We start from the raw sequence: 18,480 nt of genomic DNA, 5'->3' as shown, positions 1-18,480 counted from the left end.
ATTATAGGTTAGAGTATCTATTTTTATAACAATAATCAGTTTTAAAATATGTACAAAATGCTTGAATTTTTTTTTTATCTGCATTTAGAACTTGCCAGTGGGTTGGTGGTACTGCTGTTCGAGTCATGCCAGGACAAGCTGTTAGAAATACTGGTAGAGGTGGAACAACAGCAACACCAATAACAGCTTCCCCTTCTCTAATGAATAGCTTGTTCAAACAAGGTGTTATGGTTCAGAAACTCACTGTTCCATCAAGTTAGATTTTTATCTTATTTTCTACATGTAGCTGATTATAATTCACACTTTTATAAAATTTGATTTCAGTAGGTTACTTATTTAAAATAGAAATTTTACATAACTGTCTTAATAATTTCTCTTAATTGAAATATTTTGGAAAATTCACAATATTTCAGGGTATCTACCATCACGGGAAAGTCATGAAGTCCCGGAAAAGTCACAGAATGAGAAAAAGGTCACAGAAGTCCCAAAAATTGAGTGAAGGTCACAGATTTTTTTGATTCTGCAGAGATCTTTTTTTCCAATTTTTTTCCTTAAAATCTAGGCTTTGGAGAAGCTATGGCATTCAATATTTATTTCTTCTCTCTCAGGTTTTATTTATTTATTTTTTTTTGCCCCAGAGGGATGATAGGGTGACAGAAAAGCAACAGAAAAGAACAATGCCAATATGTAGCCACCCTACATTGGGGCAGACAATATATGGGTGGGGCAAAAAAGCTATTTAGACTAAATGAACAAAAAGAACTTTTCTTGCTTTGCTTGTATGGACCTTTCAACAACTGTAATATTCCCCCTAAAGTAGTGTTCTCAGGATCGTGTGATAATTCCTAGAGGAGACAGGAATTAGCCTAATAATAGACCACGGTATTAGGGCTTCCTCTTAGGAACAATATTGTTTTTCCATAGAAAGGACATGATCTTTCCCCCCCCCCCAATCGTTGAGCAGGGCTGTTGGATCTTTGGGGGGTGGGCAAGCCAGAGTTTTCACTGCGGGGAGGGAGGGGGCTCTGTAGTAAATTTATAGCATGAAAAAACAATGATGGTGATTGTCCCAGGGGGGCATCCTTGTGGGGGACAGGTGAAAGGGCACCAATTTTTTCCCCCATGAAATTTTTTTAAAATTATCATCCATTTTTTTATTTTTTTATTTATTTATTACAAAAGAGAACCATTAGAATACAGTAATAAGCTTGCAATCCAGAGGTCTTTAACCCTTTTCCAGTCGTGAGCACTGCGTGTACTCATCATCAAAAGAAGAGCACTCTTACGTCATGTTTGACATATGAATGCATGAAAAATCCGGATGATTTTGATTGAATGCAATTTGCACAAGATGTTTAAATGGTACATTGATCAAGTGCTCGTGAGCACCAAATCGGACACGAGCATCAAGCACTCTGGGTACTTTGGGGAGCACCATAGTGCTTGCGAGCAACAGATTGAAGATGCCTGATCTAGACTGACACCTAAGCATGACAATAGAACAAATAACAAGCGTCTAATATTGGACTTCGAAAAATGTGAATAGGAACAGGAATATGTGAAATCCATCCTTCGAAAGGGCCTTTGGTTGGTCTAGTGCAGCGGTTCTCAACCGGTGCTCCGCGGAGCCCTTGGGGCTCATTGTGCACTCTCCATGGGCTCCGCGGCTGCTCGAAGAAAATTTAAAAAAAACTAAAATTTGAAAAAAATAATTGTAAATATTTTTAAATAGTAAAAGTAAATCAGTAACTTTTATAAATAATTAAAAAATTGGCCTACGGGGCTTCGCGAGTCAAAAAGGTTGAGAACCGCTGGTCTAGTGCAGTGTTAATCAACCGTCAGGCCCTGGCATCCGCCAAACGGGCCGTGAGTGGTTTATTGCTTCATTTTTACCCATTTATTTCCCATTAATCTTGTGTATGCCCAGGTCTTCCAGTCAAGAAAAAGAAATCAACCATGTCGCGCTATTCCAAAGGTTGAGAAACACTGGTCTAGTGGTCCCCCACATCTTGCAGTAGGGGGACCCCCTAAGTTGAGATCGTAGGCGGGCTCAGGCCAAATTTTTCACGGGCCCCGTATCGTGCATTTATAGTGTGAAAAAACAAAAATGAGAATTATCTCATTTAGAGTCCCCAGGCTGAATCAACCCTTTACGTTGCTTTCCTTCGAATCGGAAAATTGGCTGGACTATGTTTTTACCCTAAAACTACAGTTTCGGCTCTCGTATAGAAGAAAAATTTCTTTTAATTTTTTTATTTTACTTGCGCTTGTACGTTTTGTCTGCACAGGTTAATGCAATCAGTAAAGAAATGGGCTCGTGCATTAGGGCCGTCATTTCAACTTTTTCCGAGGGGGGGGGGGGCAAAGCACATGTACTCAATGTATATATATATGTATTTGTGTGTATAAATATACCATTTTTAGTGTATTTTCAAAAGCCCCCCCCCCCCCCCCGGCTTTTGAAAATATAATACCTGTGTTGTAAAACTACAATACTTTCAAAAATACATACCTGCCCCCCCTCTAAATGACGGGCCTGTCGTTCATGCACATTCTATTAAGACCGCATTTTATTCTGATACACATCCCTGTTTTGGAATGTGTGTTGATTCCGATGGCAAACTGCCGATTTCAACAGTTGGCTCCGATCGTTGAACCGACTGAACAAACTGCTCGATCAATCACACCTTGCTCCATTCAATGTCATTCAGGTCTTTTGCCATGTTTTGAGCCCACTATTACTATGAGTCGCAGCGCAATGCTGTTGTTGTGCACACGATTTAATATCGATCAATAGTGTGTTTGTTCAGTAGTTTTGCATTCACAGGACGCATTTTTAACGAGCGCGGGTAGGCCTGCAGAGCTTCTTTGGAAAGTTCTGTCATAGGTGGCAAAGAAATTCTGATACGTCAAAAGCATTGATGAGGGGTGGGGGTCTAGGGTAGCCAGATGTCCATATATATGATTCGCAATAGCATATGTAGGTAGGAATTGCATTGAATATTCATGATAACCTGAGGGATTAGGTGATTTTGCAAAGTTGATTGAAGCCATAGGCGGGGATACGGGGGGGGGGGGGGAAGCAATGAAGACGATTTCTCCGATCCCTGATTTAAAAAAAACTTATTGGCATAGGAAGAAGAGCAAAGGGTGGACATTAGTCCCTCCCACCTTGTTAGGGAAACAACATGTATCCACTTATGCTTTTGCGGGGGGGGGGGGCTTATGTGTCTTGAGCCCTTAGGGTCCAGTTTCCATGGGGCGTTGTATTTAAATCAACTTTAAATTTGAAATAAAATTCAGGTCTTTCTTTGTTAATTTACTTTCGTTTCCCCCTGTTCATTAAGACCTATTTTATTAACCCAAACCCCCCCCCCAGGTGGTCACTACTCACAGTTTGGGAACAACTGATGTGAGAAAACAGTCCAGCATGGTTCATTTTGGCAAATGCAGGACTCCCACTCGTCCTACTTTTCCAACAAAATTTTTATTTTTGTATTGTTTTTAAGGTTATTTGGGGGGAGGGCGGGGTGTATGTGGACCATTTGGTGGTTTAGTAATTTTTCATTCGCTTAATTTCAAGGTTCAACGAGTAGAGTAGTCATTAAAAACTTCTGGCTGGTTGAAAAAAAAAAAATTTGTATTCACTACTTCATGGTCTTGGACAGTAACCAACATTCATCGTTCAAAATTATTGTGCGCATTTTATGTATAGGGGGAACAACAGTTCGCATTACAATACAGTTGGGTACATAGATCTATTCTAGGTTTTGTGACTGATGAAACCTAATAGCATTCAATTTTCTTCTGTATTTTTAGGGCATGCAGAGGCACAAACAATATTTACAATGCTCAAGTAAAGAGCTAGAAATGAAGGTGCTTCATTTGTCAAAAACGATTACACTGGCACTGACCACTGAAATAAACAAATCCTTTTTAAAAAGGGATGGACAATGCGTTCAAACCATCTGGTCCACCTTGACTTATTTATTTCGGACCTTGTAATTTACACATTTTACTTTTGGAAGTGGTATCGAAAGAGCTTCATTTTTAAAAAACTTACATATTTTCATAATGTGTCATGTGTATTGTCAAAGAGAGTTGACAGACTGGACTGTGGACTAGACTCCCAAAAATGTAATATATATATATTGCGAGGAGAGCAGAAAAGAATTATCTGTGGTTGCTAAGACCCTATTTTGGCCAAAACATTTTTTTCGTGATGAAGTCATTTGTTATTTTGCTATGAGTCAATCTTACAGGATACTCAAATAGTGTGCTATGAAAAAAAAAATTAATTTTACAATTTTTCAAAAAAAAAAAAAATTCGAGGGATTTTTTGTTTTTTATGCCATGATTAATGTTGTCTGTTGAAAAATCCTACTTTTTCAAATTTTTTTAGTGAGAGCCCTGCAAATGAGAAAAGGTCACAGAAAAGTCACCAAATTTTGGTATTTGGTAGACACCCTGCATTTGCTTCACATTTCAGACTACCACAAGTGTTATGAGAGGTTAATGATTTTATGGAATGCGAGTACTTAAATTTAAATTATTTTATGGTGGTGTCACCTAGACAACATGGATCTGTAAATTACAAAAATTAAGTGAACTGAGTACAAAAGCGTATATTCAAAGAAAGGGTCGAATCATATAGGGAGTGTGCAAATATTTTAATTTATCACAACAATTATATAGGGAATAAACGCTTTCTGAGAAAATAAACACGAGAATCTTTAAATCATAAATTTGGAAATGTCATTATCACATTTACCCTAACCACTTATACATAATATATATTATACATTATATACACTGCTGACCACCCAAATTTCAACACCAAGAAAGACAAGAGATATCGCAACAATATTTATTTTGTAGATAACATGTTGACACAGCATCAAATGATTAAATTTATAGACTTCTGTGAAGTGTGGTTCCTGCCAAAATCAGTAGCCAGAGTAGCCGCCATTGTTGGAGATCACCGCTGCCACACGCCTCGGCATTGATTCAAAGAGACTTTGGATGTGTTCTTGGGGTACAGCAGACCAAGCAGCTTCCACGCGTTGCCAAAGTTGATCTGGTGTGGCAGCTGGGGATGTAATCTGGGTCAATCGTTGAGCAACCATGGACCACATGTTTTCTATCGGCGAAAGATCCGGAGAGCGAGTTGGCCAGGGAAGCAATTCAATCTGGCGATTGACGAAGAACCTTTGGACAATGCGTGCCACATGTGGTCGCGCATTATCCTGTTGAAATATGGCTGTGGGCAAGCCCTGAAGGTAAGGAAGGACAACTGGCTCCAACACCTCGGAGATGTAGCGCTGGCTTTTTAAAGTACCAGCAATGTGGAGGAGTGTGAGAGTGATATCCAATACCGCCCCATACCATAATACCTGGTGCAGGACCAGTGTGGCGGTGCATAACGCAGCTGTTCAGCATCCTCTCTCCCCGGTGTCTCCAGACTCGAATCCGACCATCGTGGTGTTGCAGACAGAAGCGTGACTCGTCAGTAAAGACAATTTCATTCCATTGTGCCATCCACATCCTTCTTTCATCGCACCATTGGCAGCGGAGACGTCTGTGGTTCTGCGTCAAGGGTAGACGAAGCAATGGACGTCTTGCGGACAGACCACTCTGCTGTAAACGGCGTCGAATGGTACGTGCAGGCACTGGATGATGCGGTACAGACTGAATGTGCTGTGCTATGGTTCGTGATGTGGCTGAGCGATCCGTCACTGCCATACGCACAATACGCCTGTCATCACGTGAAGTGGTGCACTGAGGTGGATGCGATCGAGCATGTCGGTCCGTCGTACCCTCCTGCATCCAAAGATCACATATCCGCATTACAGTTGTTTGGTTTCATCCAACACGACTACCGATTTCCCTGAAAGATAATCCACAATCTCTGTAGGCCACTATCCTTCCTCTGTCGAACTCGGATACTTGATCAAAAGATGATCGCTGTTTTCTACGAGGCATAATTGATAGTTTTTTTGAAAAAACCACAAGAAAAACACAATTGCCGTACTTCAAATCGTCGAAATCTCCAAGCCTTAAATAGCGCTTTGAAGTGGCGCCACAGGCACGCGTGATGTGCGTCTGCGCTGAAATTCTAATCATTTGCATATCTCACCTCCGCTAATGCATGTTGTAAATTTCATATTATTTGCATGCTTCCTTCAGGGTGTTGCATTTACGGTGGCCAGCAGTGTATTTGTGAATTTATTTTAAAAATTTCTTTGAGGCTCTCCTGGATAGTAACCTTAATGTATTATACCCAAATGCAATAAATGTAAGCGCTTTCAACAAAAATAATCTCTACAAACCACTTCATAGAGGTAATGACACAGCTGATTTACAGAATTTCGGTCAAGAATGTAGTACGCGATCGGTTAATATGTGATTCACATGCACCCTGGGCAGTTCATGTAGGCTTAGATTGCGAAGCTGGCCAGTGCTGCAGGATTGGGAAGTTCAGAGATCATTCAATGAGGATCATCTATGTAATAATGAGGAAATGTTAATTTAGTGTGAAGATGAACCGCTTGTATTACACAAAATGTTGCGCGAATGAAAGTGGGTACTTAAACAGATTTGAAGATATCTCCTGACGATCAGCTTAGCACTATCATGACCCATTCTCCTGATGCATTGGAGTACTACTGATGGTTGACCAGTAGCCGTTAACTAATATTTTACAGCTGAGCATATATGTTTTTGTGTTTTAGTATTATTGGATGTATCAACGATTGAATTTGAATTCTGGTGTCGAAGAAAAACTTTGAAACATTACATTAAAATTGCCTGCTATAGTCTATTCAGGGCGATGTGGTCCACAACGGGCCGTACCCTATGTAGTTCACATGATGACTGCCTTTCTGCTTGGTATGTGGCCAAGCTTGGGCAATTCACACCTCAGTGATTTGAGACAAGTTGATCTTGCCAAGCTGGTATAATCTGGTGTCCTTTAATATTGTAGAGGAGTTCATCTCTAACTAGTGAAATCTGGAAAAGGCTATGATCCCAATGGAGCTTTGGCATCGAGTCAGAGCAATTATCAGTTGGTAGAAGATTGCCAACCGTTTTCACTACGGCGCAGTCAGGCTGTGCATTTGTTCTTGCGCCATTGAGTAAGTTCTTAAGGAGAATGGATTGTAGCAGACAGACAGTTTAGTGCACTGTTTGCGGTGAACACGCACATTCTTGGAGAGCAGTATCTATATTAATTTTGTGACTTGGGTTCAAGTAAAAAATAAATTCAAATTCATTTCTGTGATGGCATGACAACAAGAATAAATCAAATGAAACAAATTTGGGTGACTCTGTTAAAACAGATGATGTTGATGGTGAAACAGAATTAAACACAGCAATCTATAAATAGGGTCAAATACATATGCGTGTTTAGATAAGTCACCATAAGCATTCAACTTGAGAAGTCATATAGTGTCTGTAAAGATTACTTTAGTTTGCCCTTTACAATTACACGGTAAGCAAGCTATCTGAAGTCTTTATATATAAGTGATCCAGCATGTTTTTCCATAGCATGACAATGCTTGTCATTTTGTAAACATTATGTAGGACAGTGTTGCCCAACCTTTTTGATGTTGGGGAATCCCCCCCCCCCTGTAGCGTAGGTCATTGCTCTGCGAACCCTTTGTATTGTCAGAAGGTAAGTTTCGATGCCATTCTCCCATAAAATTATAAATATATTGTTTTTCATAACTTGTATAAAAAATTTAATAAACTACAATTTCATGTGTCTAGCAGACTCCTTACGAAGTACTTACAGACCACAGGTTGAAAAACACTGGTGTATGATATACTGACATCAAAATAGAACGAGTCACAACCCATCATATAGTCTGATGCGTTATCATGTGACTTTCATTCAGAATAACCCTTTGGGTGTGTGTGCAGCAGGTGCAGCCGCATAAGGGGATCCCATATTCACAAAAAATATATATAAAACATTAATTTTATTTGTGATTACAATTGAAACACAACCAGTTTGTTTTATAAAGATATAAATCTATATATATGTGAAATGACTTGTCCTAGCTGATTCATCATCACAGAGTTGAAACTGCTGGAGCTATAAATATGAAATTTGGTCAAAAGTTTTAATTCATGACGTAAAGACTCCCTAAGAAGGGGTCTTTTGAAATTCAACCCATAAGGGGGTTCATAGGTTAGAGAAATCATGATGAGCCAAAACTGCTGAAGCTTCAAATATGGATTTTGGTCAGTAGTTTTATGGCATAAAGCAGAGGTCTTCAACCTTTTTCCAGTCACAAGCACTGCCTGTACCCATCATTAAAAGAGCACCCTTACAGCAAGTTTAATATACAAATGCATGAAATGAGGGTTATTTTAATCCTTGAATACAATTCCTCTAAGGTCTTTGATTGGAACCTTGATCAAGTTCTCGCAAGCACGAAATCAGACATGAGCATGAAGCACTCGGGGTACTTCAGGGAGCACCATGAGCAATGGGTTGAAGATGCCTGGCATAAAGACTCACTAGGAAGGTGTTTTTCAAAAATCCAACCCAGAAGGAGGTCATAATGGGGTTCAAAAGTTACACACACATATATATATATATATATACGGGGTGATTATAAAAAAACTATCCCAACATATGGGCCCCTAACTATCATACCATTCACAGAAACTGAATGAAATTTTGGCATAAGGTATTTTGATGTATGCGCTCAAGAATGATATGGAAAACAACAGTGTCACTCTAACAGTTACGGTTACAGTGAGAAAATTTCGAAAATATCAAATGGCAACACCAAGTTTTTTGTATTGGAATGCGATCTCCATACTGAAAAACATGAAATAGCGTTGGAATGGCACCTGTAGCACGAAAATCCCCGGAGCTAGGCAAGGAAAAAGTAAAAAGGACTTTGCCGTGCACCAGAGCATTAATGTTCGTTTCATTTGTCACACCGTTTCTGCGGCTGAGATCCCAGCCTGATTAGTCCTCCACAAGGTCATGTGAAAAATTTGTGAAACACAATAAAATGCTTTATTTTATGCTGCTTCTCTGTCCTTATTGGTTGTCCTCACTTTTAGCCTATCTACCGCCAGTGATTTTCATGCTACAGTTGCCGTTCAAACGCTATTCAGGGTTTTTCACAATGGAGATCACATTCCAATACAAAAAACTTGGTGTTGCCATTTGATATTTTCGAAATTTTCTCACTGTAACCGTAACTGTTAGTGACACTGTTGTTTTCCGTATCATTCTTGAGCGCATACATCAAAATACATTATGCCAAAATTTCATTCAGTTTCTGTGAATGATATGATAGTTAGGGGCCCATATGTCGGGATAGTTTTTTTATAATCACCCTGTGTATATATATAGGGAAATCGTGCCGAGCCATAACTGCTGAAGCTATAAATATGAAATTTGGTCAGTATTTTTATTTTATTAATGTAGAGCCTCACTGAGAAGGATTTTTTTAAAATTCAACTCTGTAAGGGGGAGGTTTCAAATGTTATATAGAGCAATTATTGCTGATCCAAGATTGCTGAAGTCATAAATATGACATTTAGTGAGTATTATTCTTTATAATGTACCCACTAAGATGGGATTTCTTAAAATTCTACCCCCTGGCGGGGGGCATTCAAATGTTATATAGGGGAATCATCACAGAGTAATTTTCAGATTACCAAATCCATGCGAGCAAAGCAACAGGGTAACAGCTTGTAATACATATAAGTAATTGACAAACATTAAACAGTATATTTGTACCATGAAGAAAGGGGGGCCTCCAAAGTTATTTCTTTACTAGGCCTCATGTTTGGTAAGGGCGGTCCTGCTTTCAGACCTTCAAGAAATCTCTTGTTTGCTCTTTTTGTCATTCATATCTCTAAATAAAAGCAGAAGATAATTTAACCTGTGGAATGTACAATTGCTTGTCACTGTAATGATGCATATTAAGTGAAAAGAAATACTGTTTTCGTGCTGAAGCATTCTGTATAATGTTTGAAAAATGATGAGCAGTGTTGTGAAACAGAATCACACCACAGAAAAGCATGCTGAATTGCTTCATGCATGAAGAATCCAGAAGTCATCATTATCATTCATAAAAATCAGGTAAACAATGTCAAGTGATAACTCACAAAAAATTGAATTTGGGAAAAATGCTGTTTTTTTCATATCTGAACTGTTTTACTTTTCAAACATACTGCATATAATTCTTGAGCTATACACAGAAATTTATTTTTTTCATTTACAGATATTAGCATTCCTGTACTAACACCTGGAGCTCCTCCTGTTGTAGTTCCTGCTGGTCAAGATGTTCTGGTTCTTAGAACTCCAAAGGGAGTTTACTTGAGATTACCAGATGGGCGTATAATAGCTGTTCAACTACCAGCCAGTCTGTTAGCAAAGACACAGTTCAGGCCTAATGTTGTTACACATTTCAGACCTAATATGTCAAAAGGTATGTGTTTATACATACACATACAGTCTTTCCAGTTAAGTGTGATGGTGGCTTAATGACTGAAACAAAGATTTATGGCTACTCAAGTTTGGTCTTAACATAATTTGATACATATTTAAAAACATGTTCAATCCATTACTTCATAGAATGGTTTTCAATGTGAAAAATTAATCAATTTGAAAATCTTAGTCACTTTTGTTAGAGTGAGATTTATAGACGTGCAGATCTTTTTAAAAAGACTTCTAGTAATGGTGGTACAAACTGTCCAAACAAATCTGTTAATTGCATGTAATGTTAAAAGTGACTATGTTATACAAGGAATAAATATTTAATGATTCTAAAATAATTTTCTACTCTCTACAGAATTATTTTGGGCAAAATATAAATGATTTTTTCCTTTTATAAAATATACAATTTGAATAAAGCATAGCATAAACACTGAAAGGAAAACTATAGAATGATTTGACATTCTCTGATTCAAGATGATTCTTGACCTTCCAAAATTTCTTCAACTGCTTATATATGTGCTATGATATAAACCATCTGGTGTACTCTTTTTACAACAGATAAGTGTTTAAAAAAGTTTATTACATCATATGTGTTATGTTGATTTCTGTTGTTATTAAATTATCTAGATAAATCACTGAGATACTCTTATTGTGCATAAAATTGAAATATATCTAGCGATCAAAATACTAAATTGTAGAACTAAAATGGCATTTAATTTGGCAATGCTAGCTTGTACATGACTCTTAAGAAACTCCTGTTACTTATCCTTAGTCATTCTTGCTTCTGCGCTATGATATGGTATATTTACTAGCATTTATAATGCTATGGTTTTCCAGTTGAAGCTGTATTTAAATGTGCAAAACAAATGCTTTGGGTATCAACTTGTCAGCTCTGCTTTGGTTGAAAATACTTTTTACAACTCTGTGAATTTATACACACTGAGCTGTAAGGAATTTTTACAAGGAATAAAATTTTGGGCAGATCAGAAAATTTAAAATATCGAAATAGGTTCTCAGTAATTATAATTCCAAATATGAAACCCTTTAATCTACATTAAAAGTAAGGGTTTTTTATTTAGCATATCTATCAGGTTAAAAAACTATTTAACAACATTGACAATAAGTTTGTTACTGTTTTAATACTAATTTACAGTTTCTGAAATCTAAAAACTCTGTGATGCCCTATCACACATATTTTGAATAAGCAGCTCTATTCCACTTAGCAAATTGAACACAGGTAATCAGTAGCTTAGATAAAATGAACCACAAAATTATATTTTATATGTTCTAGACTTTTATGTTGAAAAACTCAAAATTGCAAATTATAATTCATATTTTGTTTTAATTATTGTAATAAATGAATGTTTAAAAATAAAATGTAATATACAAAGTGAGTTTTTCATCATGTTATATACCTATTGTGTTCAAAACATTATCAAAAAGCATTCCTTCAGGTTTTTGACAGTTTAAACCTGTTTTTGACGCTTGTCATGTCAAAAACCCAACCCTGGCGTGTATATTTGTCAAGGTTTATAATCGAGCCATTGTTTTCAAAATATTTGTATATGTAGATGCTTTGTAAATTTGCACTCTGTAGCATAGTGAACTGGAGTACCCACCATACCGCAGGCACATTTATCTGTTCGGCTGTATTTCCATTCGTGTAGATATTTAGGAAATGTGCTATGTCTTGTTATGAAGATAGTCACCTCCGTATTCCTGTCTAATATGTTGTGGCTTAAGGGACAATGTTGTGCCTTTTCCTAGCTTTTGTTCCTTGGTCTCAAAGTTACTGTCATTTCTGGAGGGAGATGGTTGTGCTTAAGGGACAATGTTGTGCATTTTCCTAGCTGTTGTTGCTTGGTCTCAAAGTTGCTGTCATTTCTGGTGGTTGCTTGTTTAATTTGTCGCTTCAGGAGCATTAGTGAGAATGGGTTATCAAGTTTAATAGTTTGTCACAGTTGATGGCAGCCTTGGCTAGAGAGTCTACTCTCTCATTTCCAATGTTACATACATGGGTCTTAGCCCAACCTAGTTAAGTTTTCAGGTTATCTAATAAACACCGTCTCAATATGCATACATTTGTGTTTCTGTTTGTTGGATCTAGAAGTGCTTGAAGGTAGGGGTGGCTATCAGTTATTATTAAAACTCATTCTCCTGTTCTCGTTGCATATTGTGTAGCTGCTTCCCTCACTAACAATTCTGTGTGAAAGTTATTGTTTTTAATCTAGCGCCACTTGCCATGTTTGCATATCTGTATTGTTAGTGTATACACAATAGACTGTCTTGACACCTTCATTGGTATTGGAACCGTATGTGTGGGTGTTTGCTAGTTTTATATTGTGGCTGTCAATTGAAATTTGATTAGGAATAGTTGAACGGGAGAGGTGGTGCTCTTTGAAGCAATGTGCTTCAAAGTTATTGGGGTCAAAATCTAAAAGTTCTGGTTGAATGTTTTTTCGTAAACCTAACTGTGCTTTTGTATAGACGGCTTTCATTTGGAGCTTTAGGTGTAGTGGGCAGTTGCCTGTGGTCACCTGGAGTCTGAGCGTGTCTGTTTTGACATAGACCCCGGTTATCATTAAAAGAAATTTCCTCTGTGTGCTATCTAGGGCCTGTGGTATTTTGTTAGTATTTAAAGTGATAAAAAAAAAAAACTTAAATTCCATAAATATTTGCCTTGGATTGGGTTTTATTCCCTTCATTAATTACTTGGTACAATATACTTCTATTTATCTTAGAAATATCTAATCCTACATATAATAGCACATTGCATATAGGGTGTATCTTTTCTAATTTGAGCTTTGGGTGCTTAGGAGGTTGGATGCTTATACCATGCTGAGGTGCCATGGGCTAAAATTCTCTAGACTACCATCTTGTAGATGGTGCTCCTAATGTTTTGTGAGATGCCTCAGGATTTGCCTGCTGTTTTAGTTAGTTTAAAATGGAAGCCAGTCGCTTTTAGTTTTTATTCATTAATGTGTGATCTCTGGTCAAGGTCTTTTTGGATGGTTATGCCTAAATATTGGAGATTGTTTACACATTTAATATTTTTACCATTAATTTTGATCCTAGGGAGATATTTATTTTTTGTGAAACAGAGAAATTGTGTTTTTCTGTTTGGATTTTGAGGTTATGTTAGTTAGGCCAATTTGAAAAATCATTGAGAATTTTAGTTGCCTTCGTCATCATTAGCTGTGATACATTAACTGACGTTATCACACAGGCAAAGTCATCAGTGAAAGCCTGGATATGGGCCTCTTCCGGGAGGGAGGATTTTCAGGGTTTGATTGGCCACAAGATTCCACAAAGCTGACTGACTATACAAACCCTGTTGACAGCCAATATCCTGTTTTCTAACCGCCAGGTCTTTCAGTGTTGTGATTACGACATGTCTATTTGCTAGGAGGTCGGAAAACATTGATTTAATGTTGTTAGGGAGGGGAGCTTTGGACAGTTCTTGGTTAATTGAGAAATAGATCAGGTTGTTAAAAGGTCCTTTAATATTGATACTTATAGGGGCAATGCCCAGTTCTTCGCTTTTGAATTAGTCAATATTTGAGAGTATTAGGTTGAGGACATTGTCTATATAATTACCTGACCTAAAACCGAGTTATAGTTTTGGGATTCCAAGGGGAAGTTGAGTCTTTGAATCAAAAGTTTTTTTGGCATTTACCTCCTGACAAAAGGGTTATTGGGCAATAGAACTCTATTACATCTGTTTTTTTTAACATGGTGCTTTTGGATTTTACTGTTTTATATTGTTTACCATAAGGATTAGAAGCTTTGTTACAGAAGTCTCAGGTTTCTCTTTTTAATTTACCAATTAGTATATAAAATTTTGCTCTATCTGGTTTAAATATTATGAAAAGTCGGGGAGACTTTTTGTGTTCTAAGCTGTAGGGCTTTGAGCTTATTTTGCATAGCATTTACTTGGGAGGATCCACCAGGAGGTTTGATATTGAGTTTGGATATTTTATTTTTGAGAGACAAGGCAAGCCTGGAAAATTAAATTTCCCATCGCTTCCATTTTGGCATCAAGATCCTCCAAGGTATGGCAATTATTAATTAAAGTTACTAATTTGGGGATGACCCTGAGATGCTTATTAAGTTTATAGAGACCAAATTTACTTTTGAACTTTTGTGAGTAAGATAGCATTGGCAAAGATGTTAAGTTCTATCAGAATGTATTTATGAAGGCTGGCTGAGAAGTTGGTTGTTATATTTCTATTTAGACACTGCACTATTTCTGTGTTTGTTGAGAAAGTTAGGTCTGGCCAACTTTTTTTGTTGCCATGAACATATGACAGTGGGTCTGAGTTTGAGTGATAGAGGAAAGATCATGTCCACCAATGAATTGCTCTATCTCTTTGCCTCTACCGTTAAGCCTTGGATAGTTCTATGGCAGATTTTGTCTATTTCGATCAGACCCAATCGGTGCTTGTTCCGGTTTGATTGCATCAAGGATAATTGAAATGTTTCGGTATATGCTGCTTTCAGGTCACCATGGGGAAGGGGCCTAGGCTGAGATCAGAGTAAGAGGCTTGTTGTCGAAAAAAATTTCAACGACGATGGTGTGATTAAAGGGTCTCAATTTAAATTGGTTTTATATTTATGTTAGGACAGATTATCGCAGCTTTGTTTTCTTTTGTGAGCGAGACTGACCATGATTTTGGGATATTGGGTATCTTTTTATTGTAGATGTAGGACTCCTGAATGAGGAATATATCAATTTGGTATTCATTTGAGATGATTAGCAGTCTATGTATGGCTGTTTTTATGTTGTAATTTAGTTGGATTAGATGTATTAATTAATTGTGTAGGAAAGAGGTGGGACGTGAGAGATCTGGAATTTTTGATTTGAGATTTAGGATTTAGTTTTGTATCAACTAATGTGCTGGGGCTATTTTTTTATTTAAACTATTAAGAGAATTATTATAGTTTATTTTCTTCCCTCAGCCATAGAGTTAAGGCCCTATAACAATGATATGCCTGGGATGATGCATTATATCCTGTCTAGTATTTTGTGTAGTGATCATTGCTTATTAAACAGTTGTTGCACCTGACAGGATCCTCCGTGCATGTTTGTGTATTGTGCCTACTGGAGCAGGTGACACTGGCCTGCTTTGTGTTTATGGGATTGACACCTTGTGTAGCATCACACTTGAAGCTACCATTTGGTAACTTTCCCAGTGTAGGAAAAGTGATTTTGCCAGCAGAATGTGTTCTAGTACCCTACCAGGGACTGCCACTACAATGTGTTTTGTGTCAGGTTCGGTCAAGATTCTAGAATCTATGTTGATCTGCCCGGGTGCTTGCATGATGTTAGATATGGCGTCAATAACTTGTTGGTTGGTTGTGTTGCTCACATGATGAGTTTTAGTCTTGTTGTCATTAGGGTCTTCGCCTGTCATTCTGAGTTGTGTTGTGGTGTTAACTTCTTTATAGTAGTTTGAGCCATTGTTTGTCTTCCTCAGTGGGTAGGTCTATAACTATACCGCTCCTGATCGCTGTTACCAGAGGTCTTCAATCTTTTTCCAGTCCAGAGCACTGCCTGTACCAATCATCAAAAGAAGAGCTTCCCCTTATGGCAAATTTAGCATATGAATGTATGAAATGAAATTTCAATCCTTGAATGCAATTCTTCCTAGGTGTTTAGCTGAAATGTTGATTAAGTGCTCATGAGCGCAAAATCGCAAATGAGCATTGAGCACTCTGATTACTTCAGGGAGCACCATGGTGCTCACTAGCAATGGGTTGAAGATGCCTGGCTATTACTTTTTGAATGTTGATGTTATGTGCCAGTCGATCGACTTTAGCACTCAGGAATGCATTGAGATTAGCCTGTTCATTGTGTATATGGTCATCGTCTATCAGGCTTTTAAATTGTATCAGGAGGGTGTATATTGGTCTGTTGAGAAGAGGGGGTCATTGCAACAGTTGACAGTGTTGGAAGAGGAGGTTGAAGCAGTAGGATGTTGAGCTGAAGTTGAGGGTACTTTTATTGCAGGTTGTGAAAGTTTAGAGGTTTTAGATGAAATTTTGTTGTGAGGTTGTTACAGGGTTTACTTGGATTCGATAGGGGGGAAGGGTATATAGCACAGGATGTGGGATAGTAGGACCTTGGCCAGGGTTGCAACAAGAAGGTTCAGTAGAGGTGCAAGAAGATTTTGGTCATTCAAGTATTACGTCAGCATCGATGGGGGGGGGGGGGAGGGGGTTTCCGATTAGATGAATTTTGATGGGAAGGGGGTTTGGATAATGCTTACGACATCAACCACCCTTTGTAAAAATATAAAAAATATTCTTAATGACATCTTATTTGATGTGCCAAAAGCAAGAAAAATCTCTCCCTGGTTTGTAGGCACCTGAACTAACATTCTCCCTATTGATAAGTCCCCTACAGAGCCACTTTATTGATCTCTGAATGTTCCCGGTTACTTTTAGTGATCTGGAATTGTGTCCGGAGCACGAAAATGCTCTGGAACTCTGCCATGCATCACTGAATTGAACTGCAATTTGTCATGGATCACTTAAGTAATCTGGGAATGTGCTTCGGGTAACTTGAGTAATGTAGAACCGCACTGGAGGCCGCTTAAGTACTCTAAAACTGTGCCACGTCCCTCAAGGTATCTTTAAATGTGCCTCGGATTGCTTAAGTGTTCTGAAACAGTGTTGTGGGTCGCTGATCAGTGGGACAAGTGATCTGTGAATGTGCCATGGGCCTACTTGAGTGATCTGAAAATGTGCCATGGGTCACTTAAGCGATCTGTAAAGGTGTCGCTTAGTTCAGTTTCACGAAATTAGGTTTGTGGGGGCAGGCCACATCAGATAACCCCCAGGGCTATATTTGGTCTGCCAGCCAATGGTTTGATATGGTTTAGAGCGTTGGTCGCAATGAATTTTTAAAAAATATGTTTTGAGTTCATAGCTTTCAAATAGTATTGAAATTTAGAGAAATCTGTTATAATAGTAGTTGAAAGGTATTCTTTCGAAATTTTAATTTTTCTTAAACATATTTTTGCATTAAAAAATAAATTTTTTATCATTTTGTGGGGTATAAATTTATGTTACCCCCTCCTCCCAGCGTATGTCTCTGATCCCACAAAATTTTGCTGATGGGGTCAGAGTTTTCCTGATAAGGGGGGGAGAGGGTCAAAAATGACTATAAATTTGCTGACGTAATACTTGAACGGCTCCTTTGGGATAATAAGAGGATTATGGGGGGGGGAGATTAAGAGGAGTGAGAGTTGGAGGTGGTACGAAAAGAGGATTTTGGAATAATAGAGGATCTGGGGGCAGGGAGTCAAGAGAAGAACAAGACTTTGAAGAGGTAGGGGGCATGGATGGGTCTGAGGAGGTGAAGGAGGAAGGGTGCCGAGTGGCAGTATGAAGGAGAGAAAACAGGGTTGAAGTGGATGTGGATGCTGTGGAGAGAGGCTGGGATTGAGACAGCTATATGGGTTTCAGATGAAAGTGTGGGGGATAGGATTTGGAATATTATCAAAGATTGATATGAGGAAGGATGGGGTTTGGGTAGAGGTGAAAGCATGGAGGAAAGAGTATCTGGATGTACTAGTCCATTGTTTTCTTCACTTGTGTTATTGTGGTCGGCTCAAGCTTGATGATCCTGGAATCTAGGCTGCCTAACAGTTTGTAAACCTCATTATATAAATATTGGTCGACATAATCCAAGGAATTGGCTGTCGGCTATCTTGGTCGGCAAGTGATAGTGTCAGAGAGAAAGACATGTCAGCAGGGATCTGTCCACACTTTTTTTTAGGGTCCTGTTTTTGGGAAATTTTTTGTGAAATTAAGTAATTTTGTGGGATGTGAAATGATCTAGTTAATCTATCACAAAAGAAATGAAATGTGAAATTTATGCTTTCATTCATTTTGATTTTGTGAAGGGTCCATTTTTCAAATTCAGGATTATGTGAAAGGCCTGTTTTTCAGATCCAGAATTTTTTGAAGGGTCTGGAAAATGAACCCAAATTTTTGGCTGGACAAAC

At 38.1% G+C, this 18,480-nt stretch overlaps 1 protein-coding gene across 2 annotated transcripts in view; it reads left to right on the top strand.

Moving 5' to 3' along the window:
• LOC149080208 (uncharacterized) overlaps nt 1-18,480 on the top strand; it is a 202,286-nt gene that overhangs the window by 149,046 nt on the left and 34,760 nt on the right. For both annotated transcript variants that reach the window (XM_089239257.1, XM_089239256.1), the window contains exons 20-21: nt 89-255; nt 10,254-10,460. In XM_089239257.1, the coding sequence (XP_089095383.1) occupies nt 89-255; nt 10,254-10,460 (374 nt within the window). The remainder of the gene's footprint in view (nt 1-88; nt 256-10,253; nt 10,461-18,480) is intronic.

This window comes from Pholcus phalangioides, unplaced genomic scaffold (assembly GCF_987345545.1).
Source record: "Pholcus phalangioides strain wild (caught in Gottingen) unplaced genomic scaffold, Ppha-v1.0 ptg000011l_1, whole genome shotgun sequence".
In the NCBI taxonomy this organism is placed as follows: domain Eukaryota; kingdom Metazoa; phylum Arthropoda; class Arachnida; order Araneae; family Pholcidae; genus Pholcus; species Pholcus phalangioides.
This window is presented reverse-complemented; position numbering and strand designations above follow the sequence as displayed.